This window comes from Syngnathus leptorhynchus, chromosome 2 (assembly GCF_054491065.1).
Source record: "Syngnathus leptorhynchus isolate UIUO chromosome 2, UIUO_Slep, whole genome shotgun sequence".
NCBI lineage: Eukaryota > Metazoa > Chordata > Actinopteri > Syngnathiformes > Syngnathidae > Syngnathus > Syngnathus leptorhynchus.
Genome location: NC_141196.1, coordinates 997,535 through 1,025,426, shown reverse-complemented (window position 1 = coordinate 1,025,426; position 27,892 = coordinate 997,535). Strand labels below are relative to the sequence as shown.

Below are 27,892 nucleotides of genomic sequence, written 5' to 3'. Positions count from 1 at the left end.
CATCTTTATGCTATCTTGGGACATTTCAAAATGAGCACAGAAACAGCAAATAGGTTAGTTTTTCAGGCGAGGTAAACAAACTTTTTTTTTTTTTTTTTAAACCTTCCAAGTGTTGAAGTCAGAATTACTGTCAAAGCGGGCAACCCTGTTTACGATTAATCTTCCCACTGCATTTTTTTTATTCTTCAAAGGAGTTCACAGTTCAAAAGTCATGGAACGTCAACAAAACGTCGAGGCATCATCTGAACAAAATGGCCAACGTTTTCTTTGAGAATGGTATTGACGAGGGCTTTGAGTTTTTCTTTGTTTGGGTTCTCAATCCCGGTTGAAGATCAAAAACCTTCTACGAGCAGCTGGGATCCAGCGAGATCCCAAGGGGTTGGTTGGACAAAAGGAAAGAAAAAAAAAAACACAATCAAAAATGTGAAAACTATTTTATGGGTAATTTATGGCCCAGTGCTGCTTTGTAAATTGTTTTTTTCTTTCTTTCTGTATGTTGCATTGTATATAAATATCTCCCTGATTTATATAAATATATATATATAAAAAAAAGAAAATAAACTGACAGTATGCACAATTGGATGTGTGTTTTGCTCAAAACCCCAAAATATTGGACATGTAGCTTTTCTGTCAAATTTATTTTGAGTACGAAACGGACATTTTTATTGCAGCACACAATCACGTTGTTGAGTTCTTCATTATTAAGGCCAAGAGTGTGTTTTCGTCTTAGCTTTTCACAGAATGTCGCCGTTTAAGATCAGACAAGCATGAAGAAACAAAGACTTAGGAAAAAAACAAAACAAAGAAAAACAGACAACGTACAGGAACAGTTAGGGTACAGTTCATCCCTGGGTTGCATAGTTTGCCATCTGCTATTAAAACAACAAATTATGCACCAGATTGAACCTTACAAATACAGTTGTGGTCACTTTGGTGAGATGTGTGAATCGAAATTGAGTTACCAACCACAAATTGTGTGTAATATATCAAATAATATTTGTTTATTCGTTTTTTTTTTCCCAATCGTGAAACGCAACTAATTACAATTCTAAATCCTTTGGGCCCGTTTGTTGGTGCATTTTGAGGCTATTGAGGATTGATTGGATATGGCTGAGATCCATCTACCACTACGTGCTGTCTTCACTAGTTTAACAAGAAGTATGGAAGGAAATATATAAACGAGTTGTTTTAACGTATTCTTTCACCGTCATAAAAACGAAATATTATAGTGTGGCTGTCATAAATGTGCCCCCAAAAATGCTACAAATTATTACATGAACCTTTAGGGGTTGTGTTTTTTTTTGTTTTTTTTTAGGATGGCAAGCAGCATTTGCGTTGACAAAAATATCAAGCATCGATGAGGAGCTCTGAGAAAATATAGATTAAGACCATGTCAAAGTTTGGTTCAGCTTCATTTGAAATATACATTTTAAAGCGCACGCACGCGCGCGCGCGCGCGCACACACAACCACACACACACAGACCGCAACTTATGCCGTCACTGACTGAAAAAAATGGCCTTTAAAAAATAGCCCAAATTCTCTTTGTTGACACACAGTAAATGTTAATATGTTCCTAAACCCTGATATGGGTCCATCGTGAGCTAGCTACAAAAAGGGGAAAATCACAGTAGTCCAAATCAACTGGCTCCTTTTTCATGTTGGACGATAAATAAAGGAATCAGTGCAAGGACGTCGCCTCTCCACGTTTTTGTTTTTAAGAAAACAAGGTTTCCCGACTAATCACACACAGCTACTCAAAGCTGTTTTGGGCATTTATTCGATATCCAGCTGAAGGGACAACTCCATCGTTAGCAAGGCAAAAGAGTATTATTTTTGTAGTACAATCGTGTTTCCTTTTGACCTTTTCTTTTGAAAGGTCTTAATCCGGTTAGCACGCTCTCACGTTGCTCAGCTTGCTAGGTTGGTGAGAGTGACGAGCACACACACCTGGGATGGGATGAGCAGCTAATGAAGCAGCTAATGAGGTAACTTGAACTGAGTTACTTGTATTTACGCCGTTTCCTTGACTCTTTACTTGCTTATTTTACTTTGTGTATATTTTTACGAAATTGTTTCGATTCCACTGTGTTGAATTAGAGGCAAAGGAAACCACTTGCGTCTGGTACCGTATTAGTACTAGTTCAACTAGCGTCTCAATAGTAAGGGCAAAAGAGCAAAGACGGATGAGAGACCCTTAAGCTGGATATCCAAACTATCTAATCAATGCTGAAAGCTTTTCAGTAGCAGCCAGTGTGAATGTGAAGACCTTTAAAAGATGACAGCAGTGAGGTTGAGATTCGCTGAGGCAGTCTGTGCAGTGGCCAAAACCCAAAGTTTCATTCCTCCCCCCCAAGTTGTGTAAAAGGCGGAGAAAGGAACTCCTCTCCTCTGAATGTGCACTGGCTGATTTGGGGGAGAAAACCAAGATGGGAAGGAAGGAAGGAAGGTGAGCACTGAGCAGCATTTGGATTTGATGTCTGTTGTCTCTCAGAATTTCTTGGGGCCCCAGGCGGACGTCTGCTTTGGGGCAACGCTTGTCCCAAATGTGGGGAAGTCCTCGGCGCTGCTCATGTCCGGGGCCTGGAAAGCAAAAAGTATTTTGCAAGGTGACACTTAAATGATTTGTGGTCTCTATGTTGGAGTGAAATATCTTTGAATGTGTGGGAGGAGCTAACTTTAGCCTGGGTTGTTAGCTGGAGCATAAAAAATAATAAAAAAAACAGTCAAATGAACTTGGACATTACATCAAATTGAACTGCACTTAAAGATTGAAGTGAAATAGATTCAAACATGAAAAAAAAAAAGCTTAAGCCATCAAATGTATAGTTTGAACATTTAATTGAGTGATTCTTGCCACCGGAGGGCGCCATTTCAGGTCTCACCTTGTTCCCTGCGGCGTTCCAGGGTGCGTCGCGCACAACAAAGCCTTTGGTCGGCGTCTTGCTGCCGTCGTCGTCCGGCCCCCCCGGGCCGGTCCCGCCTCCCCCGTTTCGCGACGGAGGCTTCATGTACGCCGCCAATGTCTCCGTTTCAGTCACGCTGAGCATCTAAAATAGTCACGGGGGCCAAAACGTGAAGCATTTTTTTTTGCGTCCTATACTGTCAACAGAGGTGAGCGTCTCTCACGTATTCTTCCTCTAGGTTGATCAGATGCTCAATGGCGTTATCCACCGTCTCAGGAAGGCCCGTGACCGTCACCGTGTCAGGTTCGTCGGAACCGGGAGGAGGAAACCGGATGTCAACCTGTACGCAACAGGTAGGAAGAAGAATCTCTCCATTGCCTGTTGGATTTTTGGACTTTGCTCCCTTGAAAGTTTTAATGAACGTGATATTCGTCCCATCCTAAGACCCTGAGAAGTTTGAAATACTGAAGCCGAAGCTTCACCGTCCAAACCTTGAACTCCTCCATGAGCTTGCGGACGGCTTTGCCGCGGGCGCCGATAATCCGGGCGTGCGTCCTGCGGTCCAGGCGCACGTCTCGGTTCACCATCTTCTGCAAGTCGGCCACCAGCTGCCGGATGGCCTGACACGCCGCCTCCACGTTCTCCTCATACCCCGAAACCACGATCAGGTCCTGAAAAACGAAGATGTACACACCCTCCCTTCTACAAGAACGCGCACGCGAGTACGCCGGCCGCCGCGCACCTGCTGTTCATCTCCTTTGTCGGGGAACTGGATGACGACGTTGTGGTCCTTTCGGATCTGAGAAATGACCGCCCCTTTCCGGCCGATGATCTTGGGATGAAACTTGGGCTCCACCGATATGGTCACCTTGAAGCTCCGCAGTAACTAGTACGGGGGGGGGGGGGGAGGAAACCAAGATCAATTTGAGAAGATTGTGATTTTGGCCAGGGATTGCTCACCCGGTCCTCCTGCTCTGCCCGGAGCTCTTTGACGCGGCCCAGCAAGCCCCGCTTGGCTCGCTGCACGTTAGCCATCAGGCCCGTCACTTTGATGACGTCCCGCTGCATCTCCGGCTGCGGCACCCACATGTTCACCTGCATCGGAAACCACTTTGTCATTCACATTGTCCTTTTGACATGTTGATTTTGTGAGCCAGTTTTTTTCATCTTTGATCATCTTTTAGTTTATTCAAGTTCGCTTTGGTATACAAAGCAAGATAAACGCGAACCTCGTATTCCTCCATCATTTTTCGGATTCCGTTGCCTTTCTGCCCGATGATGTAGCGATGAAGCTCATTGCAAACTTCCACATCCTCCGTGATGGGCACCAAAGCCTGAAAAAAAAGACAACGTAGGAAAAAAAAACAAGCAACCGGTGCTTCTTCCATCCAAATCGATGGCGAGAATCTACCAGCAGGGCAGCCTTGGCCATCTCGCACTTCTCCTCTCGCCCCGATATGGTGACCACGTCACACTTGCGGGGGACAAACTCCGCCTCTGGACACGCGTGTCCGTTCTCCAAAACCTCTTGACCTTGACGGAGGACGATTGAAAAGGTCACACGGCAAAGCGTTTGCTAAGCTCCGGACGCACGCGAAGCCGGCGCTCGGGGGAACCTGCGGAGCCGTCGTCTCTCTCGGGGAACTTGATGTGGACCTCGTGTTCGCGGGAGAGGTTCTGGATCCGGCTTCCTTTGGGGCCCATGATGGCGCGGTGGTAGCGCTGAGGGACGGCCACCTCCACGCTCACCCGCGACTCCTGCTCGACCAGATCAAGTATCGACAACAACCCGACCGACTAGGTCAGCGCTGGCTTACCAGGTCCTGGATGATCTCCCGTATTCGTTTCTTGGCGGCGTCCACGCAGTCCTTGGCTCCTATGAGAGAAACCCGCCGGCTGTTGGCCCCCGTGCGGGGGAAGCTCACCACCACGCCGCCGTATTCCTCGGCCAGCTGGCGTAACACCTGGCCTCTGCGGCACACAAAATGTCGGTGGTGGCGAACGTCCACGTCCATGCTGTCCTCCGACACGTCGTCCTGGAGAGGAGAAGCGACCGGTAGAAAAGTAACCAGCGACCGTGTACTCTAAATGTAGTGATGTGGAGCGTGAGCTTTCAAGTTTCACCATGTTTTCGAGCAGGTTTTCCAGTTCCTCGCGCGCCTGCCGAACGGCTTCCTCTTTGCCCACGATGGTGATCAGCTCCCGCTGGCCGTCGTCAGCCGACGGGAAGATGATGCGGACGCCCGTCCTGTCGCGAAGGCGCCGAACATTGGCGCCGCCGCGGCCGATCAGGAACTTGTGGTGCTCAGGCTTGGCCTGCAGCTCGGCTGTGAAGTTGCTGACTTGCTGAATGGAGGAGAGCAGACGCGGGTGGAGATTTTGATGGCCAACGTTGGTCTTTGGGCTGTACCTTCTCCTCGGCCAGGTGCAGTAGTTGCCGCCGGGCCTTCTCCACCTCGCCGGCGGGCCCCCTGATGGTGACCCGGTCGGAGGCGGAGCCTTCGGAGGGGAAGTGGATATGAACTGCGCCGCCGCATTCCTCCATGACGGCGCGAACCAGGCAGCCCTTGGCGCCGATGAGCGAATTGTGGAGCTTGGCCGGAATGATGACCTCCGTCTCTTTAATGTTGGCCTGGAGAAAGGTGGCGGTGAGATCTTCTCGCTTTCCAGACACCTTTATAGCCGAGACTGACCATTTCTCTCTGGACGGCGAGGATTCGTTCTCGAGCCGCCTCACAGTTGGCCTTCTTTCCCGTGATGACGATGGTCTCCGAGTTGCTGTTCTCGGTGGGCAGGTCGATCTTTGTGTTGGTCTCCTCGCGGATCTGCCGCCGACGAGAGCGTTGTGAGAACTGAACCGCTCGCCAAAGTTTCTTCGGCCCTTTACCTTTTTGATGTTGGCGCCACCTTTGCCGATGATGTTTTTGTGAAACTGCTTGAAGATGGGAACCGAGAGCGAGAAGCTGTTCTCCATCTGCAGGCGAGATTGGCAAAGTGCCAGTCGGGGGAAATGTTTTCCAGGCCGCTGTGTTTTGCCACTCGTACCAGGTCGGCGATCATTTTCTGGAGGAACTTGGCGCACTTCTCCAACTCGCTCTTGGGACCTCTCAGCTGAACAAGGTTACTCTTCTGCGCCGGGTCGGGGAAGTTGATGATGACCTGGAGGTGGACTGGATGAGACTTGCTTCTGCAGCGCTGACGGTCCAAAGAGACCACCTCCTCACCTCGGGGAACTTGTCTCGGACTTCTTTTATCTTCTCTCCCTTCTGGCCGATGATGGTTCGATGGAACTTGTGCTCCACCACCAGATCTTTGGTCCGCTCGTTCTCCTGGAGAAGAGTTTGGACTTTTTTTTTTTTTTGCAAGCCGTCTTCCTCACCGTCCGCCGCAGTCAAGTGAATCTCACCATTCTTTGGACCATCTCGGTGAGTTCCCGGCGAGCCAGCTGGACGCCCTTGGGGTCTCCCTCGATCCGGACCAGGCTGCTTCCGTCCGAGTCCTGCGGGATTCTCACCGACACCTTGTACTGCTCCTTAATTCGGTTGACTGGAACGGAAGCGGGAGGTGAAGAAAGCAACTATGCCTTTCTGATTCCATTTTTTATTTGATTCCGACACGGACTATTGGCGCCGTTCTTGCCGATGAGATGTCTGTGGAAACGCTGGTTGATGAAGACCTCGGTGTAATCCATCCGCACAAGCTGCGGACAAGTCAAAGCCCTGGTCAGAGACTTTCGCGGCGGGCGTTCCTCAGCCAACCACCCACCAGATCGGTGATGATTTCTTTTAACTGGAACTGAGCCTGCTCCACCTCCTCCGTCGGCCCCTCCAGGCTGATTCGCTCCTCGCCGTCGGTGAACTCGATGTGAACCTACATACACAAGAACTGGTCCTAATTTTTCTCCACCTTCAATTTTTTTTTTATTTTTTATTTTTTTTATTGTCGCGTACCCGAGGCAGCTGCTGTGTTATCCGCCCGATGTTTTGTCCTTTCTTGCCTATAATGAAGCGATGCAGCCAGGCCGGCGCCGTCACATCCACCACTGTCGCGCTCTTAGCCTACCCAGCGGGGGAAATGGAGTAGCCAAAATATTGCAGTGTACCGTATTTTCCGGACTATAAGTCGCAGTTTTTGTCATAGTTTGGTACAACTTAAACTCAGGAGTGACTTATGTGTGAAATTATGAACACGTTATATCATTTCACATGTTATTTTCACACTAAACCACATGAGGGCGCTCTAAGTCTGTGGAATAATTGGAACTGCAACTGACGATGAATCGGACTTAAGCCACGTGGTATCTTGTACTTGCGGGGTTAGCCAAATAGTTTATAAGTGACACAGAAGATGACGATTTCGTCTGATTTAATGATTTGGATGGTTTGATCAACTTGTTAGCATGTTATTTATGCTATAGTAATTTGAATAACTCTTAATATGTCAGACAAGTTTTTAGTTCCTTGATTATATGTTTCTGTAACGTTAGCAATGCTAACGGTGGGATTTATGTCTTTTTCTTCTTTATTATGCATTTCGTGGCTTGTGCGACTTACACTCCGGTGCGACTTATAGTTCGGAAAATATATTATTGCTCTAAAAACAAAATGGCTGACATTTGGTAATTCATTTCTTTTTGTTCTCACCTTGGAGTAGACTTGCGTGAGCGCCGGTCCCAGCTTGTCAGGCTCCCCCCGGAGAACGATGGTCTCCGAGCTGGACTCCAGAGGGGGCATTTCCACCGAGACTCCCGAGGCCTCCAGGATCTCCTGCAAGGTGTTGCCCTTGGGCCCGATGATGTACTTGTGCTGAGACTTCTTTACCTCCACCGAGATGGTGGTGGTTTTCCTCTTCTGTCAGGCAACAAAACTCTATTAGAAACAAATGTAAATACATTCTTACTCCGACTGTAACTAGTCCCCACCATGTCGTCGTAGATGGCGCGAATGCGGCTCAGCGCCAGGGCGACGGCCTCCTTCTCGCCAGTGATGACAATCTCGTCTTTGGGCAGGCTGGGCGGGGGGACGCTGATGCGAGCGCCAGTTTCCTGACTTAGCTCCTGCGCCAGCCGGCTGTGCGGGCCTGCGATGAAGGGGTGGAAGGCTTTCTCCAGGGGGAGACGTTCTACGGCACGCTTGTCCTGATGGGCCAAAAGGCAGGTAATGAGGAAAATACATCATGGTTGAGAGAATTGTTTTTTTTTTTACATGCTTTAGAGTTTTTTTTTAATGGGAGTTTGTGTAGGTTTGCAGTGCAGGGGTACTTCAGGGCAACGCCTTAGGGCCCCTTTTATTTTCTCTTTTGACAAACGGGAGAGTTTGTTCAGAGTTAAATTCTCTAAATCCAGTTTGGATGATGATAAGATGCTCCAGATATATGATGTAATCACAGGACTATTGTCACATCTTGATTATTGCTCAGCTAAGTATTTGAACATCTGCGACCAAAATGATGCACATAAATGCTAATGGGTCAACATAAAAGTTGCATTCTAGGACCTGGAAGTATCCTGGTGTGGGTTTTTTTTTTTTTTTTTACACACAAACAATCTGAAGGAGTCTGTGATATGTGTCTGTCGGCATATCCAACCTGCTCAGCAGAGATCAGCAGTATCTCATGGCGCGCCTTTTCGATGCCCTCCTTGGTACCGGTGATACGGATGTTGGCGCTGGTGTCGTCCGGGCGAGGGATAACGATCTTGGTGGCAGTCTTCAGCTCCAGTTCTTGCAGCTTTTCGCCATTCTTGCCGATGACAAAGCGATGGTGCTCTTTGGGGATGACCAGCGCGGCCCAAGCCTGGCCATTTCGGGGGAAGGAGATGAACTGGCAGCTTACTGATTGAAATAGAATTTTTCCATTTTCTGACCTGAGTCTGTAGTCTTGCCACAATCTCCTTGCGGGCCTTCATGACAGAGTCCACTTTGCCCGTGACCATGATGGACAAGCCCTGGTCCTTAGCTAGCGACAGCTCAATGTGAGCTTCGGTCCGCTGCATGATGTCTAAGCACACTTTAGCTTCTTCACCCTCCCCAAATTGGCTGTTGTCCTTGTAGCGCCGTTCCTCCACGGGCACGTGGAAAACCTGCGACGCAGCAGGTCACATTCTTGCTTCTTTTGAGGAGATATTTGCTCAGTGAACTTTTTGGGCTCCATTTGCTTAAATCATTTTATCTGCCTTGATGCAAATGTTGCTTTGCAAGGGTGGGGTTTTTTTTTTTTTTTAATTCCAATTTGATCATTTCCAATTTTAGCTCTAATATGATACTGCTTGCATCCAATTGCAGCTTCGTTTTTTTAAATTTTTTTTAGCCTGGCCACTTTTGGCAGCCGTTTTGAAATTGTTTGAATTCCTAAATCAAAATGTGTATGTAACCAAACCAGATAGCTCTGCCTTACCAGAAGTCCCCCCATCTTGATGCTAACCCACAATGCAAAGCACCATAGACAGGCCGACCAAACTAGAATAAATATTGCGCTCCTTAAAACAAAACCATGTCAAAAGACAAAACAGTTCAAAGACGGACAGGGAATAAAGCAATACTCACGGGCCTTTTTTGGGGGGTTGGGTTACTTTACAGTATTCTTCGTTACTTGTGGTGTGAAAACACACTTCAGGGCTTTCAAATATTAAAAAAAAAAAAACTATTTGATACTTGGGACAAAAAGCGATCCTCTAATCGACGCAAAAGCAATCTCGAAAACGTCAGATTGTGTCATGTGGAGGGATAAAGTCACCATGAGCGCCCAGCGTCCTCGTTGCCAAAGCTACCTGAGTAATGACGGAAGCTTTGATGGGTCTGATCTTGCTCCCCCACGCAGGAGCCGCCTCCCCCGCCTTCTCCCCCGGCGCGCCCTTCTCCGGCAGCGGAGGGAAGGCCTCCAGGTAGGTGGGGATGTATGCCTCATCCTCCGGGACGCAGCCTGAACCGCAGAGGTGAGGAAGAAAAACAAAAATAAACACTAGCTACTCCAACATAGTTACCAGGAAATTGAAAAAAGATATATATTTTAATATATTTTGATTACATATGTATTTATATGTATATTTGATATTTTTTAATTTATCATTAGGGTGAGCAGGTGACTTTAGAAGAGGGAGGTGGGATATGGAAAGACAAACTCCAGGTAGCCTCCACTCAAGTACGATTAAAAAAATGGACAGATGGGCTTTTGCCCCACCCTCCAAAATATAACGTTTGAAATATGACCTGTGATCTCCCGCTCCTTCAGGCCGCTACGGTGCTCTGCAAAGCTCTCGGGGGTCAACAGTGCCACTGAGCTCATGGTTCAAGACTTCTTCCGCTATTCCACTGCAATAAATGAGCACAATCAGGTCCGTGTTTGTCGCTGACATTCCAAGAATTCTGACAAAAAGCTCAAGAATGATTCACCGGTTAACAAAACACATTTCCAATTTCCAAATGTTGCATTCGTGAGCTTCTGTGTCAATTTAGTTGATCAGAACGCTGATGCTCTACTGATGCTTATGTTTTTGTTTGTTTTTGATATTGCGACAACACAGGCGCGGAGTTTTACCTGCTCAGGTCAATTGCCAGCGAGTCCGTCCAGGTTGCCACTACCGGCGGCGCTTCAGTGCCAGTCTGGTTTTAAGCTCCTGAAAACAACATGGAACAGGTGCAGTAGAAAAGCTTAGTCACAAAAGACATTGCTCATTTTCACAAAGCCCATTCAGATCATGTTTATATGTGGAGATGAATACTATTCAATCCTGTGATTTTGGGGATATTTTTGAATATGTCAGTCGTTTTTCCCTGTAGCTAATGTTGCTTGTTCAAAGATTTTAGTGTTACATAAAACATGGGTAAAACTGACAATCAATCGAGAAGAACTTCACTTGGAACTTCAAGGCCACTTTGGCTGTAAAACCGTAGAAATAAATACCTATCTAGCCTATCTATAAAACCTCCTTATTACATTCATACTACAAATTGATGTTTTGAAATCCAGTCAAGAAAATACTTTGTGAAACTATTTAGGTCAAGAAAAGGTTTTGGTGAAAAGAACATGCTCGCAATGTCGTTTTTCCACATTATTACTGATGACAACACTCGAAAGTGGTGGGCCGGATCTGGCCCCCGGGCCTCGAGTTTGAGACCTATTATTGTTGGGCAACATTTGACTTTGAATATTCCTATTTCATAAACGGGGCTTTAATGTCGCCATGTTTAATCAAGAAAGAAACGGCTCAACACAGTGGCGGGGTTCCTTAAGTGGTCCCACGTGATTTTTGGATGTTTTTATTTTAATTTCATCCAATCTCTTGCCGGTCGACTGCGTTCTTAGCTCTGGCTTTACAGTCCATGCGCCTGCCTTGCCGGTTGAATCGAACGTTTTATTCAAATTCATGTTCAATGTCGCTTTAATGACGCACGTCGACGATGAAGCGCAAACGATTTCTTATCATCGTCTCCAAACAAGAACAATAACACGAAGAAAACAAGGCAGCATCCGAGTCGCCCGCTCCGCGGGCGCTAACCTTCCTCAGCTTGGCTGCGTGTCTTTGTGGGGGCCAACCGGCGGGCGGCGCAGACATTGTCCATCTTGACAATCATGCAAATGATAAATAAGGTGCAAAAGTATCCTACCTTACAGAGAGAAAACGTAGCAGAGGATGTTGAGCGTTTGACAGGTGATGGTGTAAACACAAATGTGATTGGTCGACGAGCATTTGCTCGGACGAAGCGGAGTGATACGCCGTGATGCGCTGCGGTTCAAAGATGGTCCGGCCAATTGCCGCAGTATGTTTACGCCAGCGGAGCATCTAAATAAAATAGAGCCCGGTGATTTTTAATACCACGATTTGTGATGGATACTAATGTCTTTCGAAGCATTTTGTGGTTTTCCTCAAAGTTACCGTTGACCCAAAATATGTTTATTCAAGTGCATCTAAAGTCAACGTCAATTATGTTATCCGTATTTCCCGTTTTAGACACGAGGTGGCAGTCCGACCCCAACGTAAACAAAGGTAAGGCAGGACTTCTTTTGCCTTTGTCTCGCATTTGGAAGAATAATGAATACAAAATGAATAAGAAAGCTGAAAGATAAAGTTTCACTTCGTTTCTGAGTACCATCGAGCAGTGGCGTGCGAAGCCCACCTCTGGTCGTGGAACGCATGTTGGTTCCGACTCGCTCCCAGGTGGATGCGCGCTCCGTTCGCTTCGCTCCGCCCTCTACACGCCTCTTCCAATATTGCGCAGTTTTTATCAAAAACATACGACTAGCGTTGCGGTGTAGCTTTCACAATAAAAGGCACTTGACTAATGTTTAACCGGCCACTTTTATTTTGGAATTCACTACAGGATTCACGATTCTTTTATCAAAGCTAGCTTGACACTTATGTACCTCCTTGGATGGGACGAGGTGTTGTCAGCCCTTCAGTCGGCTCCACTCACTCCTTGTCCCTCTCACAACAAAGAGCAAAGTACATATGCCGTCGGGGACCGGAAAGTAGTCTCTACCTTCTCTTTGTGGATTTTGTCACGATAATGATCATTTCTGCTTTTACCCTCTTGCCTAAGATCATGTTGGAGCGCCGACACAGCAGCCGAGTGACTGACAAGTAATGTTTACTCGCGTCCGAACTCTCCTGGTGAGTTTTCTATGCCTTCCTTATATCATTGTTTTTTTTCTATTGGACGTTTTTATTTCGAATCGACAACAATGCTGGAGCGTTTCCAAGCCGAAAGCACCTGTTCTCTCGAGGGCTGGCTTTGTTGAGTTGCCAACTTGCCAGTGAAGTAAAGATGCCCGATGTGTTTATTGATTTGAGAAAGAATCATTTCCGGCTGGGCAACCTGCCGTGTTTGTCGTCTCATAAAAAGAGGGAGTTAAACACCAAATGATAAGTAACCACACAATGCCATGTAACATTTCATTGGCACATGAATAGGGGATTTTTTTTCACCCACCTCTTTTGTGTGGTCCCCCCCCCCCCCCCCCCCACCCCCATATTTTCCACACACTGACCCAACAGATGGTACCCACACCCATACAGCGTCCACACTGCATCATTGTGTTAATGGAAGCCCCTTGTAGGCACTTAAGGATTGTGCACAAGCTAGATTGATTTAAGCCATCGGGCCTTGTTAGCTAGGAGTTGCATTTACAGCAATGAATGAGTGACCTAGTGACCCGGCCTGACTCTTTTGGTAAGCGTCCACTTGACTTAGAAATCAAATCAGGTCAAAGTCAGACAAAGAAGAGGAGCTCAGGAACACATTTTAATCCACACAAAGGGGAAAAATGTGCTCTGAGAGATGTCCTCAAATGTGTTATTGTTGTCCCAGCAGTTTTAAGAGTATCACATTTTCAGGTATTTGTGAGTTTACTTTATTACTTTTCCTCTCACAGCTTCATCAAAAGAATTTGCGTGCGTCATGTCGAATGTCAGGTGGTGTTTCCCCCAAAAATGGAAAAACCTTGTAAATGAGACAACAAAATGTTTACTTATCAATACCACTTTGGATTTCCCCTCCAAGAACCACTCCAAACCTTCCAGTAAGGAACCTGAAACCTTTCCGCTAAAACAAGTTGACTGACTCAATGGCACACGCGAAGCCGATCTCCAAACTGGTCCGACGAGCTGGTTTACGTTCTAACAAACTGGTGTTGCGCTGGCACAGCCGGCCCGGGCACACTGTCTGCCACTTGCATGCTGTACAAAATGTGAAATCGACTCCAAATTTAATTTACTGACTAATTGACAGTTGGCAGTAATCACCGGCAAATGACATTTTTAAGATGTTTTATTGCGTGTTGATGTTTGGTTGTCAGTTCTAACGGACTCGCCACATTCAGCTGTCCAACGTGTTCCGTCTTAAAAAGTGGGCCCGCAAGGCGCTGTGAGCAGAAGGAGTGGACGCCCGCCCCGCCGCCTTATGCAAAGTTCATTTTCCGCTCCAGGCCCAGTGGCGCGTCAACTTGTTTACAAACAATCAGAACGGATTATTATGGAAGACTGGAACTGTCGTTGCAGATTAGACATTTTGAACGTACTTGAATGTATTTGCCAATAGCTCGATACTATGAACGGGTGGATTATCCAATGTGCCGAGTCAAATTGAGTTATGTAGCCCTTGATACCTGCGTGTCAAACTTAAGGCCCGGGGGCCAGATACAACCCGCCACATCATTTCATGTGGCCCGCAAAGACAAATTTTGCATCGACTTTGCGTCATTACCAAAACGACAAATTGTCTTCACTTATAGAGATACTGCTTGCAATTTTTACTCCCATTCATCTTTTTAAACTATTTCAAGTTTTACCATTTTTACTAGTCTCTGATATAGCCTATGCTGTAAATAATATAAGGTGTTGACAGTCAATGCCCCCCGGTGGTCTCGATGGGCATAACAGAACTCATGATATTGCATAAGATTAATGACCGTGTTCACGAGCTTAATTATTTCACACAATCAAACCACCCCCAGTCAAGGCTCATTTATAGCATGCTAGCACAAATTGACATGAAATATGCCCATTGGCACTTGACCAAAGAAGTTGGGAAACTTACTCACTATAATAATAAATGTTATGAAATATAGACGCATTGTAATAGCTAAATCGTAATGGCCATACATAGTAGGACTATTAGGAGAGAAGCAAAAAAATAGATGTACATTCCAGAGACTGATTCTCTCTCCTCAACAGGTGTGGATGACGTGTTCCGGCGGACAGTTTCCCTCGGAGCCCGGCCTCTGATCGGAAGCGCGTTATCAAAGACGACCCGACGACGCGACCATGGCTGCCCAGGAAGCAGACAATCCACCTGCCCAGTTAGCCGAGCGCAAACCCAGGCCGAACCTCCCCCCAAAACCGACGGACGAGCGGCCCGCCAGCCCCTCGGGCGTCAACGTCAAAACCATCGTGAACAAGTTCACCAAACAGCGTGTCGGGATGGCCAACGCCACCCGAAGGCAGATGAAAAGGCAGCCGGTGTTCAAACCCAAGCCCGGTACTGGCGGTAGTAACCCAGTAGTCCAGCCGCCTCCGCTACCCAAGAAGAGAACTCGCCTACCGGGGGGGAAGAGCACGGAATCGGAGGACGGCGACGGCGTCTGCGCCGAAGGAGGTCGCTCAGGTACTTTGCGATGAGCTAATTACAATAATTAAAATTCTGCCGTGGTGTTTCGCATTCTGCAGCAGGCGCGGCAGATGTGTTCCAAGAACTGTAAACAGGTTCTGCTGGTCACATGACAAGTTTCACATTCGATGTGTGTATCATCGCAAATTGGTGGAAAAGTCCAATGTAGTCATGGAACGTCGTCACCAAAAAGCAATTTGACGGACGGAACCGGTGACATTTTGATTTCAGTGGAAAGGCTTTTCTCTCTTCCTGTCTGATGAAAGCATGGGACTTCCCTGTTTTGATTCCCTGTCGTGTTCTCAGAGCATTGAAGATGGAACGCAGTATGTCGACTTTACACAGACAGAAATGGTCCCAGCGTGCATTTTTTTTTTTCTTTTTCCATTTAATTATTTTGCCATGGACAACCAAAACTGCCTCAACCAGATAGAAATTAAATTGATAATAAAAACAAATACATAATAAGTGGAATTGATCAAATACATTCAGAAATTTAAATTAATATTCAATTTTATTCATAAATTAAATTTTGTTTTTATTTCCACCATTATTTCTAAAATCTTTTTTACCTGTTTGGTTTTCTTTCTCACCAATTGTATTCACATTTTGTTTTTGTTTCATTTCCACATTTAGTCGCTAAATGAGAAGTGCTTTAAGTATCTGAGGTAGAAAAGCACGACACAAGCCAGAGCCCATTTTCCACTCTCACCGGGTTCCATTCATTTATCCCTCTTGGGTTTTAGCCACCATTGTCTGATTAATATTTAAGGGGCCGTCCGTGTCAGTGGTGCTTTGTGTTTACAGAGCTGACTCAGCAGTTTAAAAATTAACGCCAAGCCTGGCTGCCTGCCTGCCTGCCTGCCTGCCTGCCAGCCGGGGTTCTTGTCAGCCATCCTAAGCCAAATTTTCTTCTTCTCGCAGACCCCGACGGGAAGGAGGTGGACGCCCATTCCGTTGTCGGAAAGGTCGAGGAGGAGCACGTTCCGTACGATGTCGCCAGCCCGACTTGCGATCCCAGCTGCTGTTGCGTGTGCCACCTCCAGCGGCCCGGCATGAAGCTGGTGTGGGTGCCGCTGGATGCCGAGGACGGCGCCAACGGCGACATCTTGGAGGAGGAGGTGTCCGACTGGGCCTCGTCGGACGGCGAGAAGGGCGACGGCCTGGCGGGGATCGACGAGGAGGGAGAAGAGTCGGAGACGGCGCCCCTCGTCGCCGATGCGACCGAAGTGCCGCAAAAGGAAAAGTTGGCTGTTATAACGGACGAGGCTCCACCTCAGTCGCCTCCTCAGGTCTCCTCCGCTCCCCCCAGACAGAATACATTCCTGACAGTCAGCAGTGAAGAAAACGATCTTTACGAGACCTTCATCCCCACGGTGGAATTCAGTCACAAGAAAGCCAGTCAGGAGGCGGCGGACGTTCCTCAGGTCAAGGCGCCCACGCCGGCTCGCAGGTCCAAGCCTCCGGAGCTCCAGAGGGACGCCGCCGTGATGTCGGATGAGCCGCCGCCGCCCGCCATCCCGCCCCGCAGGCCCCTGACTCAAGACGCTCGCTCCTTGTCGGCGGAGGAGCGCACGCCGCAAGCCAGTCCTCGGCCCCCCGCCAGCCCCCATTTGCCTCCGAGACCGCGGCTGCTCCTGACAAAAGCCGACGTCTGCGTGGATGCCAGCAACACGGGCGGACAAAGAAACGGTTTGTCACCGACGAGCGCTTGCTTGAATCCGTGCTGTCCACACTGACCCGAATGCGCTCCGTCCCGCAGAGGGAGAGAACGGGGAAGGATGGAAGGAGGACTCAACGGAAGAACCGTGAGTTGGCGCCCCGTGGCCGTCATCACTGCTGTCTTTGACCTTCTTGGCTAATCTTCTTGGCAGGTCCGTGACTGAGACTGAGCTTTCCAGCAGCTGGAAGTCCCGGCTGCAAAACCGTGAGTCATAAAGTTGCAACAAAAAACACAGGGGAGGGGAGAAAAAGAAGAAGAAAAAAAAAAAAGAAAAACAAGCTTGGGTTGACTGGAATCCAATTCAAAGTGTGGATGGATGGATGGATGGATGGATGGATGGATGGATGGATGGACGGACGGACGGACGGACGGACGGACGGACGGGCGGATGGATGGATGGATGGATTCTAGCTAGACAGCTAGCTCAATAGCTAGCTAGATAACTCGATAGGTAGCTAGTTAGCTCGATAGGTAGCTAGATAGCTCGATAGGTAGCTGGAGAGATACTTCTAGTAGGAGAACCATCAGTGCATTTCCTACGGTCCGCATCAGCGTTACCGATTTGTCACCTCGTCAGAACCTCTGTACCAGACCTACCGGGCCACCGTCATCACCAAAGAGATCCGCCGGCAGACGGTTTGCCGGCACGTCAGCGGCGGCAGCGACTACACCTCCGAGTTGCCGAGCCGGAACGATTGCACCCTCTGGCAAAACATGCCGGCGGTGCGGGACAGCGGCGTCTTGGAGCAGCTCTCCCTAGAACAGTGCAAGTATCAGGAGGTGAGGGAAGCTCGGTTCTTTTGGACCATCCGGGTCAGGGGGGGATTAAAAAAAAAAAAAAAAAAAGTAGCCTCATGGCGCATTGCTCCGCACAGAGTATGTTTGAGGTTCTGACATCGGAAGCCTCCTACCTTCGCTCGCTGTACGTTCTAACCGAACACTTCCTGGAGAATCGGGAGCTGGAAGGGACGCTGGTGATCAGAGACAAGAAGCCCCTCTTTTCCAACATCCTGAGAGTCCGGGAGGTCAGCGAGAGGTGAGGCAAATGTCTCCACGCGCTCCAAACCTGGGCTGAAGCCCAGTTTGCTTTTTAGGTTCCTGAAAGACCTGGAGGAGCGCGTCTTTGAGAACATCGTGTTCTCAGACATCTGCGACATCATCCACTACCACTCGCAGCACAATTTCCCGGCCTACATCGACTACGTCCGCAACCAGATCTACCAGGAGAAAACGTACACCTCGCTCATGTACGCAAACGCTTTGCCGTGGTTTCTCGTGAGCGTCGCAGCACGCTAACCTCACGCTGACCCGCAGGAAGAACAACACGCATTTTGCCGCCGTCATCAATCGGCTCCAGGAGTCTCCTCAGTGCCAGCGGCTGCCCTTCATGTCCTTCCTGCTACTGCCGTTCCAGCGGATCACGCGCATCAAAATGCTCATCGAGGTGAGCAGCAGAGTTGGAGACACAAACTAGGGTCGGGTCATATGGTCTTCAAGGAGATAGGGGGGGGGGGGGGGGGGACAGGGGTGCTGCCTCCCCCTCCTTGCATGGACCACCCAAGTACCTTTGGTATTTTCCAGGATTTCTTTTCCCCACAACTGCTGAATGTTTATCAGCGTTTTAGGAGCAATTTAGGGTGTTTATAAAAAAAATAAAAAATCTTAGCTTCGTGCTTGTTTGCTGTTGCAGAACATCCTGAAAAGAACAAAAGAGGGCACCAAAGAGGAGCAGATGGCTTCCAAGGCTTTGTCCTCCGTGTCCAAGGTGACATCACGACAGAGCTTTGGCAAAAAGACACCTGACCTCATTTGAACTCTGGTGCTTGCGCAGATCATTGACGAGTGTAACACAGAGGTGGGCAAGATGAGACAAATGGAGGAGTTGATCCTCATCTCCAAATCGCTGGAGTTCGACAAGCTCAAGGTAAGCCAGCGAGAAAAGCGCCCTGTCCTTCCACGCACGACAAGAGATTGCCATTTTTTTTTTTTTTTTTTTTTTTGTAGGCCATCCCCATCATTTCCCAGACTCGCTTCCTGGAGAAGAAGGGAGAACTCCAGGAAATGTCCAGAGGAGGAACGGTCTTTCAAATGAGAGTCAAGTTCAATCCCATCTATGTTTTTCTCTTCAACGACCTGCTCGTCATTACCACCAGCACCGTCAAGAAGAGGTGAGACGCGTCCGGGCCGCCAGCGCGTCTTTTCTTCCGCCTGCCCTCAACCTGCCGTCCGTCCCGGTGTGCGACAGCGCCGAGCGCTTCGTGGTGCTGGACTACGCCCACCGCTCCTTGGTTCAGGCTCAGCCCCTGGAGGAGGAGAGAAGCAGCGGACCGTACGAGAACTGCTTCACCCTCATTCTGCTGGAGAACCATAACGGGCGCTTGATGGAGCGTCTCATCAAAGCGCCCTCCCAGTGAGTAGCAGGAAGGTCCGCCTTGGCTGGCCCTAAAAAAAAATATATAATGACGCCACAATCTTTTTGGACAGGCCGGATATGCACAGGTGGATCGCCGCCTTCCCCAACAAAGACGAAGACGAGGTGGTCTATGACGCCTGGGGTGAGCCGAGCCGGACGCGAGTGATGATTGCTTTGACCTCAAGTCTTTCAAGTGACTGAGTGTGTGTGTGTGTGTGTGTGTGTGTGTCAGACTGTCCTCAGGTCCAGTGCGTAGAGCAGTACGTGGCCCAGCAGGCCGACGAGCTCAACCTGGAACCCACTGAGATTGTCAACGTCATACGCAAAACAAACGAGGGTGAGGAGAATCGTTACATGGTTCCATTTTGAATGAGCAACCCCCAAAAAAAAAGAATTTTATTTTACATCTCATATATCGAGTAAATGTTTTGACCTTTCAAGTGAAATACAACAAATGTTTGCTGCCGCACCGTTTCAACCTCCATCCTCGCACCCTTGTTCCTCATTGCAATGATTCCCCCCCCCCCAACAGTTTATTGATTTTCTTTGTCTTCCCGCATGAGCATTGTCGAAAACGCTTTTCCCCTCGCTCGCCCTTCCCGCTCCCGCAGGTTGGTACGAGGGCATCCGCCTGTCGGACGGCCAGAAAGGCTGGTTCCCCGTCAGCAACATCATCGAAATCACCAACGAGCACGTGAGGAGGCGCAACCTGAAGGAGCGCTATCGAGTCATCCAGGCCGCCTGCCAGGTCACCACCATCAAGAAACTTTAATTAGGTGCCGCGCAGGTAACTCTGGATGGACAATTATTTATACACTTTATGTTTTTCAAGCTAAAATGAAACCAATCCAATACTGCACATTGAATATTTTTATTGTAAAAGTGTCAAACACCAAGAAGAAGCTGTACATAAATCCAAAGACAACACTTGCTTGGTGTCAGCCTTGTTCCTCTTGCGTGGATAACGGCGGCACCGGTATTGGCAGCAGGTACTCCTCGTAATGCTCCACGTCGTCCGGTCGACTGGGTTCCATCCATCGCGTCGCCGTATCGTCTCCCCGGCCGACCTTGGATTTTTGTCAACTTTGGCAATTTAGAAAATCCCTGTTATTTTGCAAGCCTACCTGAGAGTCTTTTGGGTCTTGGTAGCTCAGTTTGAGAAGACAAGTGACGGCCAGGTCCTCCTCGGCGCTCAGCTGGAGAATCATTCGGCCCGGGTGACGGTCGGAGCGAGGCGTCTGGGTGGGGCCCCCCAGGACCCTGAAGACGTGGGGCCCACGCAGGAAGGGGTCGGGCTGATTGCGAGCAGCGGAGCTTGTGCTCATGAGCGGCGGGGGAGTGTTGAGTCGGAAGCTGCTCCATGCCGGCTAGAAACAAATGGGGCCAAATTCAAAAATGGATTGATTTTAAATGGACTGTACATGTCAAACAAGTCACTGACCAGATGAACAATTGAACACAATATATTGTCCGGAAAAAGTCTTTTGATATTCATATAGAGTGAAGCCTAGGTTTTCAAACACAATCCGTTCCAGAAGTGAATGGTTCGAATTGCGAATCATGTTTTCCCATTACAAATAATGGGAAAAAAATTCATCCGTTCCGAGAAAAAACAAAAAACGCCTTTTTTAAGCAATTTTTCATTTGCCCTTTCTGTCCGATCGAGCAACCGTAGCGCGTCACAAACCGCTCAACTGCACCGCGCTGGTCGCATTATTGTGACAGAGCCGTCGCTGCAATTTGGAAAATATTTTGAAAGTCTTAATGGACTTTCCAAAATTGAAGTGGACTTCAGTGCGCAGGGAGCTTCATTTGGTGCGATCGCGCAACCGCAGCGCGCCGGCCTGGCATTGCTCGAGGAGCGTTTTTGTGTTTTAGGATGCTCCCACTTGCTTCATTTGGAGGCAGGATTAGGTTGATGCAATCCTCAGACTAACGAGAATGTAAGAAGGAACGGAGTCAGTTGCCATGCGGGTCCTCACGGCTCATCTCGCCAGGTTCGACAACCGGTTTTCGTCCGACACCCGAAGCAAAAACAAATCTCGATTTTTTTTATTTTTTTTTTCGAATACCGAAGTGTTCGAGAACCGGGACGTTCGAAAAGCGAGGCTCCGCTGTATATGCTAAATTTCATATATTTATATGCATACTTTCATAATTCAACTTCTTGACACTGAATACCTGAATCAATTAATAGTTGTTGTTTTTTAATGCAACTAAAGGTAAATTTGTTTGGACCAATATATCGGTGAAAGAGATTATCTTTGTTGATGCTCCAAATCACTTTATATATATTTTTATATAAAGACCAAAAACGACACTTGAGGCTTCCCACGTTTTCTTTTGTCATTTGACACAATTCTAGTAGCACCAAATAGAAAACAAACAAAAAGAGATTGAAGATAAACAAGAACAACAACAAAAAACACGGACTGAAAAAAATTCCGCGGCTCTGGTCATTCGTATTTCCTGTCCTCTGAATGTTAATACTTGTCTCGCGGTACTGAAGTTCATTCTCCCCCACGCTCGGTGTTGCTCGTGGAAAGCAAGGCCAGAGGAGTCCCGGTCTGAAGTTGGGGACTCACCTTGTCGGGAGGAGGCGAGACTTGCTGCTGCGTTGATTCACATGAAAGCATTCGTGACGGCTGCTGCACGGTCCTATGGCAGGACGGCGGCTGCACCGTCGCCACCACGCGCTGGGCTCTCAGCTATATTTAAAACAGACTCCAATGACGCGTTTGCTTTATTATTATTTTTAAAATCACCAGTCCAAATTGAAGTTGAGACACTTACGTTGTCGCTCATGCTCATGTGGTAGACGAGTTGTGCAAGTTCTGAATCTGAAGCTCGACACGAGTTTCAGCTACAGCAGGGCCCTCACGTGGCGACAATTATACCTGCATGATCGAAAGTCGTCAAAAATATCCATCACAGACTTATTTTGCTCGTCTTCAACAGATTTTGGATGATTTTGTTTTTTATCTGATCGCTCAAAATTTTTTTTGTTTGATTGCATTAGGCAGTTTGACGTCACCTTTGCGACGGGGCTGCTTGTTGCGTGTTTCCTTACGGATCAATTTCACTGACGGACAAATATAATTTATCGCGGGAATTACAAAGAGCGCAGCGCAGCAGTTTTCTGGACTTGTGGCAGCAACGGGCAATATTTGGTAAGTTTTCCACGATTACTTTAATTTGGTAGTGCTGGTTAGATTTGTTGTAATGATTAGAATTCGAAAAGTTACATATACCGAGACCCGGAAGTCTCTTTTACGTGTCAGTGCTTTATAAAACTAAATAAAGCAATTTTGTCCATCGGTGTGCTCGCGCGCAGGTCAGTCAAATCTGCACATCTTAATATTTAAGAAAAAAAAAAAAAAGAACTCATGTAGGTAAGATGTATGACTTTTATTGAATACAGTTAAAAATCCAAGCCTTCAAATGTTGCCATGCTGTCATCCTTTTGTACCTGTGAAGAAATGGAACAGTTCATCAATTCTATTGCAGAAGGTCAATTTGAACAATTGAAGGTTGGCGCAACCTTTTCTGGTATTGGGGTGAGGTTTGCTCTGTTTAGACACCCAGACGTAGCGCGACGCAGGATTGGACCCCAAACGCTTCCGGACTGGAGCGGCGTTGCTTCTTCCAGCCACGGGTTTCGTCGGAGCCGCTCTGGTTGTCGTGAGCAGACCACTAAGAGGAGTAGTGCCGATCCCTGCCGCGAGCCACTTGGTGAAGCCCATGCTACCTATACCCGGGTCATCCGACTCAAACCTGTACATGGAGAAAAGCTTGTGCAAGCCTTCCAAAGGATACTTGCACTGGACCATCAACCTGAGAACCAAGAGTGTACACTGAATCCTCTCATTTTCAAATAACTTCCAGTCTTCATTTCTCCATTAAAAAAAAAAAAAAAAGTCATACAAACCTCTCATCAACATCCTCAGAGCCAGACACATTCTTGCTGTAGAAAATCTCATTTCGATAGATCACGTTACCATGTCGGAGCTAAAAGGAGTAGAAGAGGAAAAAAAAATGTAGGACTTCACTCACACGAGCTACAAATGATTTGTGTGAATACCTTGACTTTGGATCCACAGCTATTGAGCGGGAAAGCGAAAAGTGCCCTGGTTTCATCAGCTTCAGCAGGGCCGCACCAACTGTCCAGTAAGTTGCTTGTCGATGGGCTTGCACCGCTGGGAGTTATCCGAGATAAATCTGCCACTACGGTCACCCTCCCGTCAGTGGAACACACTGAAAAGGACATTCAGGAAAAGTCCAGCATTTTGTCACTCCTTCGCCAAAATGTGACTCACCAGGATTTTTCTTTTAACAACCACAATGCTACTGTAGAGTCGGAGGACATCAACAATCAAGCGGCCAAAAATAGGAAAACTGCTTCCCTACTTACCAATAAGTTCTGAGGTCACGAAAGGACAAGTCTTGGAAACAGATTTCTGAACAGACCCCATTTGACGTTCTTTCACATGGATCTCAAAAGTGCCCAAGAAGCTTTCCAAAGTGATGTCCTGAAACAAATGACGCCCCCCCCCAAAAAAAAAATTTGTCTGGAGTTCTGCAAGCTGCAGAAATCAGACCATCCCGACCTTATAATGGAAGCCCTGCGAGTAGACTGGCACATCCAGCTGCAGTTTCTGACTGGCGTTGCTCATCTTGTAGCCCCGCCGAGCCGCCAGCTCTGGCGTCAGCGTGTCAGAGCCCACCACGATGAACCACAGGAAGCCGAAGTCCCAGTGGTCTGCGCTGAACCTGATGCCTGACTCTGCGCAAACCGCATCCACGACTGGAGGAGCTAAAGCAGAATTGGAGTCCAAATAGTGAGGATGACGTCCAACCCGAAGGGGTTCACTGGACTACTCAACCCAAGATTCGACTCACAGGGGCCAGCCAGCGCCGTGACGCTCACAAAGTAGTAATAGGGCTCGTTTTCGGGAAGAACACTCAGCGTGTAGTTTATGTCCAATCTGTATTGCACAGTTCCGTACATTTCGTAGTACTAAGGGAGAAGAAGAAACATGAGCGGAACTACTCGGGATGACTCCAATTGTAACGATGCCATCTACCTGCCGAGTGACGGCAGGGTGGTCAAAAGAGACGTTCAGCAAGTAACCGTGGCCGTGAGCGGCTTGCGTGATATCGGCGACGGAACACGAGTTGGTGTACAGCGCCTCGCGGCCGTTGAGCCGAAGCATAACCAAGCGGACGTCCTGCGGTACGTCGCCCAGGTAGACCTGAAAGAGGCGCTCTTCCACGATACTTCGGTTCTGGGTAAACAGAGGCCGAAGCAACATGGGTGTGGTCAGCGTCCGGTGAAGTCTCAGCCTGGTCTCGGCCCCTTCGTCTTCAAACATTTGCTCCAGGTAGAGATGGAAAGTGTAAACCTCATAAAGGTCATCGCTCACAAAGCTCTGCAAGAAAGGCGATGCGAAATCTTACAAAAACTCTTCCAACGACCCGGTCACCTCTGAATACCGACCTTCCTGAGTCCGCCCTTGGCATCCAGTGGGATGCTAATCTGAACCGTGCCGTTCTCAGTCACCACGTCGCCGTCCTCAAAAAGGCCGCCGGTGAATCCGACCCGAACTCTCGCGACATCAGGGCCTGGATAAGGTGCCCCCGGAGTCCTGAAAACCAGGTGGCCACTGTCTTCGTAAGCACCTTGATCTGTTCAAGGATGAGGAACGACTAAGTACGAAGGTAGGAGGACATTTCTGGCAGATGAGAGTTGATGCGTACGCATGGAGCAGGTCGCCACTACGTCCACCATGATGATCAACCAGCGTTGTATGGAGAACAGAGTGGCTTGGACCACCTCCACAGGGATGTCACTCACCTGAAAATGGAAAACACTCAATAACATATCCATAAAATGTTTGGAAACTGCTTCAAGGTTTTTTTTTTTTTCTTCAAATGCCGTTTATTCCCCCAAAATCCCATGAACATTTCCAGAACTCTGACCATGTCCATGAACGAATCCGGCTGTCCATAGGGTGTGCGGAACACCAGCCTCTGGTGGGTCAGCGCAAACATGTAACCTTGCTCACGGGCGTCAGAGATGCTCATCGGTTCCAGCTGCTCCTCATCTCTCTGGAACACCACCTGCCAACCCAAAGTAGACGAGCCATCTACCTGCAGGGCACATGCCCAAGAATCCCAAGACCGCCTAACCATACATTTTAGAAGGATTCATTTGCTGAAGATAAGGATGGATGAATGGTTCATGTCCAAGTATCAGTTTTGCAACTCACATGTCTGAGAACATTCCAGTCGTCCTTCTCCCCGGCACCGCACGGGATTTCGCTCTTCATGGACACCTACGGACACACCGGCAAATGTCTGGACCTGACCAGAATTGAAATGAAACGGCGATCATACCTCCATGTAGTTGAGCTCACAGGAGACTTCTCGTGGAGCCCACTCCAGGGATGGCGAGCAGGTCTTGTTCAGTCCGTAGACTAAGTCGCCGTCGCGCCCCACCAACAGGTTGAAGCTGAATCTGAACACCTTATCGTCCTAAGGACCAGTAAAGCAATCGGCAAATTCGGACTCCTTCCACCAAACATTTACAAATACCTTCGTCTCTGTGTGACAGCTGAAGTAGGACGCACGCAACTCCATGCGAGCACTCAACGGGGAGATGGTGACGCTATAACCGCACTTGGCCGCATACGGCTCAGCGATGGCGTACGCTCCAGTCTCATCTGGAAGGTCAGAAGAACCACGATTACCATCCACGTCAAAGCCATAGAAAATAAAACCCATTTCCGCCCTGTCAAAAAAAAAAATCCCCAACTGGACGTACCGACAGCCTCGAAGCCAGCATCATCCCCGGCGAATGACAGGTCCACGGCTATCACGAAGGAACGATCGTGGCAATCCATGTCCAGGACTCCTGCGACCAAATTGCAGAATAGTTCAAATAGCGCTTAAGGTTTCTTCCATCGGGAGATCATTCCGTACCATCGGGAACGGGATGGGCCAACGTGGACAGAAGCCACACCGCCCTGCAAGACAAAACCACACACAAGAATTCGAGTCGTTCTGCGGCATGTGACAGCACAGTCTTACCACAAATAAAAGAGGCGCGCCATCGTTGGAGACAGCCCCTCATGAAACCGGCTTTTCATGAAACCCACTGACCAATCAAAGGCCTCCATTGAAACAGGTGAAGGTGCCGCTCGTTAGCAACTAATCAGCTGCACTTTGGCTTGGTAGGTCCTTCCGGAACATTTTCTATCCCTCTCCTGAAATTATAACGCATCCATGCGCAATTTGTCTTATGGCAAAATGTAACTTGTGACTGTGTTCTAAAGATGATTTTAAAATTGCTTTTTTTCTCAGACCTCCTAGATTTGCATCTCAAGGATAACAATTAAACTTTTAAATCCATTTTTGATATGATTTTGTTGAGATGTCTTTTGTTGTTATTGTCAAACCATTTCATTTGATCATATACAATTAAGCCTAATTATGCTTCTAGGTCAGGGGTGTCCAAACTTTTTGCAAGGAGGGCCAGGTTTGATAAAGTGAAGGGGCCCGGGGGCCAGTCGTTTTTTTTTTTTAACTACAATTTCATCCAAATAAACACTGTTATAAAACAAATTTTCTTCTCCCAATTGTCTTTATTTTTTAAATGACAAAATAACCCAATATAAGCCACTCAGGCAGATGCGAACATCTCTAAAAACACAAATTGTGCCTTTCATTCATATCTGAAGAGTCCGATAACATTGAACAAACTCTATGAAATACCTTCAATTTACATGAGTTTAAAATGATTTTCACCTCATGAACATTTGAAACAGGAGTTATAAGCAATACATCAAATAGGATAACATTGAACAAACTGTAGTAATAGCGAGCAGCCATGAGCGCCAGCGGCGCGCAGCAGGTCGGCGCCAAGGATTTGGTCAGCAAAAAGCACACAACTGTGAGGAGAGCAACGCAAAGGCGTCACAGGAGAACACGGAGCGCCATCTCCAATGACCACTGTGTTCAAAGCATGCACGTGTGCATGCAACCTCTTCTGACAATTTTCACCTGGGCTGACTTTGAAGGAATGGTGCACCAACGGCCAGTGATGCAAACCAGCGGGGGAAACAAACCTCTCGGGTCCCTGCCGGGTCCTTGCCGGGTCCCTGCCGGGTCCCTGCCGGGCTTTTGACGCTCCTTCCCATTCAGCACGCACGCACATTGCACAATTCATCTCTCTCCTATCTATTCTATCTCCCAACCTATCGCAATAGGTTTGACACAATGCTAAAGGAGTTTCTCTGCTGAAGTTGAAAGCCCGCATTCTTGTCACCTGTGCTGCCATCTAGAGGACAAAGTGCTGGGACTGGACTGGTCCCATTTTGTGACTACATTGAGCGCTTGTCCACAAAGATAGCCATTCCTATTCGTGACGACGGACTTAAGCGTCCAAACTTAATTTCACACCTACGGACAATCAATTTGAAGTCTTCAGTAAACCCGATTGGCGCCCAAACCTCAGAACCATAAATCAGAAGCGCAAACTACAAGGCTAAATGCAACTATTCCACACGTGTTGCAGTACTCTTGAATGTGACCTTTGACTGACTCTCCCTTCTTCTGTAAAAGCGATACTCAGAGCGGTCATGCCTCCATGGTGTCTGTTGCCATCCCGTGCTCGCAAAGAAACACGTTCACAGATGTTCACAGATTAGACGACACCATGAAAAGATGAAATTGTGTCAGGTCAGAAGATC

The 27,892-nt window shown here is 47.9% G+C and overlaps 4 protein-coding genes across 15 annotated transcripts; 1 reads left to right on the top strand and 3 right to left on the bottom strand.

Annotated features, from left to right (window-relative positions):
* Window positions 1-605: 605 nt before the first annotated feature.
* On the bottom strand, window positions 606-12,034 carry hdlbpb (high density lipoprotein binding protein b). 6 transcript variants are annotated; one of them, XM_085905131.1, is made up of 28 exons: window positions 12,019-12,034; window positions 10,439-10,517; window positions 10,111-10,212; window positions 9,672-9,823; window positions 8,769-8,984; window positions 8,492-8,698; window positions 7,827-8,042; window positions 7,549-7,755; window positions 6,856-6,963; window positions 6,671-6,775; window positions 6,527-6,605; window positions 6,312-6,451; window positions 6,130-6,234; window positions 5,951-6,064; window positions 5,793-5,879; window positions 5,599-5,730; window positions 5,316-5,537; window positions 5,030-5,251; window positions 4,723-4,941; window positions 4,522-4,663; window positions 4,317-4,438; window positions 4,135-4,239; window positions 3,866-4,000; window positions 3,648-3,791; window positions 3,397-3,576; window positions 3,129-3,245; window positions 2,885-3,049; window positions 606-2,582 (listed from the first exon to the last, which is right to left on the bottom strand). In XM_085905131.1, the coding sequence occupies exons 3-28, from the start codon at window positions 10,184-10,186 to the stop codon at window positions 2,490-2,492; spliced, it is 3,810 nt and encodes a 1,269-aa protein (XP_085761257.1). In that variant the 5' UTR covers window positions 10,187-10,212; window positions 10,439-10,517; window positions 12,019-12,034; the 3' UTR covers window positions 606-2,489. The 6 variants fall into 6 exon arrangements, with proteins under 6 accessions (XP_085761257.1, XP_085761258.1, XP_085761255.1 ...); XM_085905132.1 differs by lacking the exon at window positions 12,019-12,034 and adding an exon at window positions 11,992-12,007; XM_085905129.1 differs by lacking the exon at window positions 12,019-12,034 and adding an exon at window positions 11,509-11,662.
* arhgef15b (Rho guanine nucleotide exchange factor 15b) lies at window positions 1,982-20,069 on the top strand. 5 transcript variants are annotated; one of them, XM_085905170.1, is made up of 25 exons: window positions 1,982-2,448; window positions 3,144-3,258; window positions 7,559-7,678; window positions 7,840-8,061; window positions 9,722-9,836; window positions 9,974-10,027; window positions 10,133-10,235; window positions 10,425-10,537; window positions 11,853-11,888; window positions 12,223-12,512; window positions 14,574-15,003; window positions 15,931-16,698; window positions 16,769-16,814; window positions 16,881-16,933; window positions 17,307-17,509; window positions 17,605-17,765; window positions 17,824-17,976; window positions 18,044-18,173; window positions 18,420-18,494; window positions 18,561-18,653; window positions 18,734-18,897; window positions 18,975-19,139; window positions 19,214-19,284; window positions 19,375-19,479; window positions 19,754-20,069. In XM_085905170.1, exons 11-25 carry the CDS (start codon window positions 14,664-14,666, stop codon window positions 19,912-19,914), a joined length of 2,688 nt encoding a protein of 895 aa, XP_085761296.1. In that variant the 5' UTR covers window positions 1,982-2,448; window positions 3,144-3,258; window positions 7,559-7,678; window positions 7,840-8,061; window positions 9,722-9,836; window positions 9,974-10,027; window positions 10,133-10,235; window positions 10,425-10,537; window positions 11,853-11,888; window positions 12,223-12,512; window positions 14,574-14,663; the 3' UTR covers window positions 19,915-20,069. The 5 variants fall into 5 exon arrangements, with proteins under 5 accessions (XP_085761296.1, XP_085761297.1, XP_085761298.1 ...); XM_085905171.1 differs by having other exon boundaries at window positions 1,982-2,608; XM_085905172.1 differs by lacking the exons at window positions 1,982-2,448; window positions 3,144-3,258 and having other exon boundaries at window positions 7,538-7,678; window positions 12,223-12,344; window positions 12,442-12,512.
* Window positions 20,004-22,166, bottom strand: LOC147059957 (uncharacterized). Of its 2 annotated transcripts, none has more exons than XM_085905368.1 (4): window positions 21,936-22,166; window positions 21,728-21,850; window positions 20,267-20,509; window positions 20,004-20,225 (listed from the first exon to the last, which is right to left on the bottom strand). In XM_085905368.1, exons 1-4 carry the CDS (start codon window positions 21,951-21,953, stop codon window positions 20,028-20,030), a joined length of 582 nt encoding a protein of 193 aa, XP_085761494.1. In that variant the 5' UTR covers window positions 21,954-22,166; the 3' UTR covers window positions 20,004-20,027. The 2 variants fall into 2 exon arrangements, with proteins under 2 accessions (XP_085761494.1, XP_085761495.1); XM_085905369.1 differs by having other exon boundaries at window positions 20,004-20,209.
* A 369-nt stretch (window positions 22,167-22,535) lies between these two features.
* On the bottom strand, window positions 22,536-26,323 carry LOC147059956 (uncharacterized). Of its 2 annotated transcripts, none has more exons than XM_085905195.1 (17): window positions 26,232-26,323; window positions 26,124-26,167; window positions 25,966-26,055; window positions 25,737-25,864; window positions 25,539-25,676; window positions 25,412-25,477; window positions 25,122-25,292; window positions 24,900-24,996; window positions 24,640-24,827; window positions 24,227-24,571; window positions 24,042-24,159; window positions 23,750-23,955; window positions 23,554-23,671; window positions 23,224-23,396; window positions 23,071-23,150; window positions 22,684-22,976; window positions 22,536-22,611 (listed from the first exon to the last, which is right to left on the bottom strand). In XM_085905195.1, exons 1-17 carry the CDS (start codon window positions 26,318-26,320, stop codon window positions 22,598-22,600), a joined length of 2,358 nt encoding a protein of 785 aa, XP_085761321.1. In that variant the 5' UTR covers window positions 26,321-26,323; the 3' UTR covers window positions 22,536-22,597. The 2 variants fall into 2 exon arrangements, with proteins under 2 accessions (XP_085761321.1, XP_085761322.1); XM_085905196.1 differs by having other exon boundaries at window positions 25,122-25,262; window positions 26,232-26,322.
* Between the last annotated feature and the right edge of the window lie 1,569 nt (window positions 26,324-27,892).

Bases quoted from the DNA above. Each gene is read 5' to 3' on its own strand.
- arhgef15b (XM_085905170.1), top strand. From the start codon at position 14,664: ATGGCTGCCCAGGAAGCAGACAATCCACCTGCCCAGTTAGCCGAGCGC. The intron at 16,815-16,880 runs GTGAGTTGGCGC...TCTTCTTGGCAG, and splicing joins GAGGACTCAACGGAAGAACC to GTCCGTGACTGAGACTGAGC. The intron at 18,654-18,733 runs GTAAGCCAGCGA...TTTTTTTTGTAG, and splicing joins TGGAGTTCGACAAGCTCAAG to GCCATCCCCATCATTTCCCA.
- LOC147059957 (XM_085905368.1), bottom strand. The intron at 20,510-21,727 runs GTGAGTCCCCAA...ATTTGTTTCTAG, and splicing joins TCTCGCCTCCTCCCGACAAG to CCGGCATGGAGCAGCTTCCG. The intron at 20,226-20,266 runs GTAGGCTTGCAA...AAATTGCCAAAG, and splicing joins AAGACCCAAAAGACTCTCAG to TTGACAAAAATCCAAGGTCG.
- hdlbpb (XM_085905131.1), bottom strand. From the start codon at position 10,186: ATGAGCTCAGTGGCACTGTTGACCCCCGAGAGCTTTGCAGAGCACCGT. The intron at 5,731-5,792 runs GTAAAGGGCCGA...CGTCGGCGGCAG, and splicing joins GTGGCGCCAACATCAAAAAG to ATCCGCGAGGAGACCAACAC. The intron at 4,664-4,722 runs GTAAGCCAGCGC...CTGGTCGAGCAG, and splicing joins GGGAGATCATCCAGGACCTG to GAGTCGCGGGTGAGCGTGGA.
- LOC147059956 (XM_085905195.1), bottom strand. From the start codon at position 26,320: ATGGAGGCCTTTGATTGGTCAGTGGGTTTCATGAAAAGCCGGTTTCAT. The intron at 24,572-24,639 runs GTCGGTATTCAG...CCTTTCTTGCAG, and splicing joins CCAAGGGCGGACTCAGGAAG to AGCTTTGTGAGCGATGACCT. The intron at 24,160-24,226 runs GTAGATGGCATC...CTTCTCCCTTAG, and splicing joins ACCCTGCCGTCACTCGGCAG to TACTACGAAATGTACGGAAC.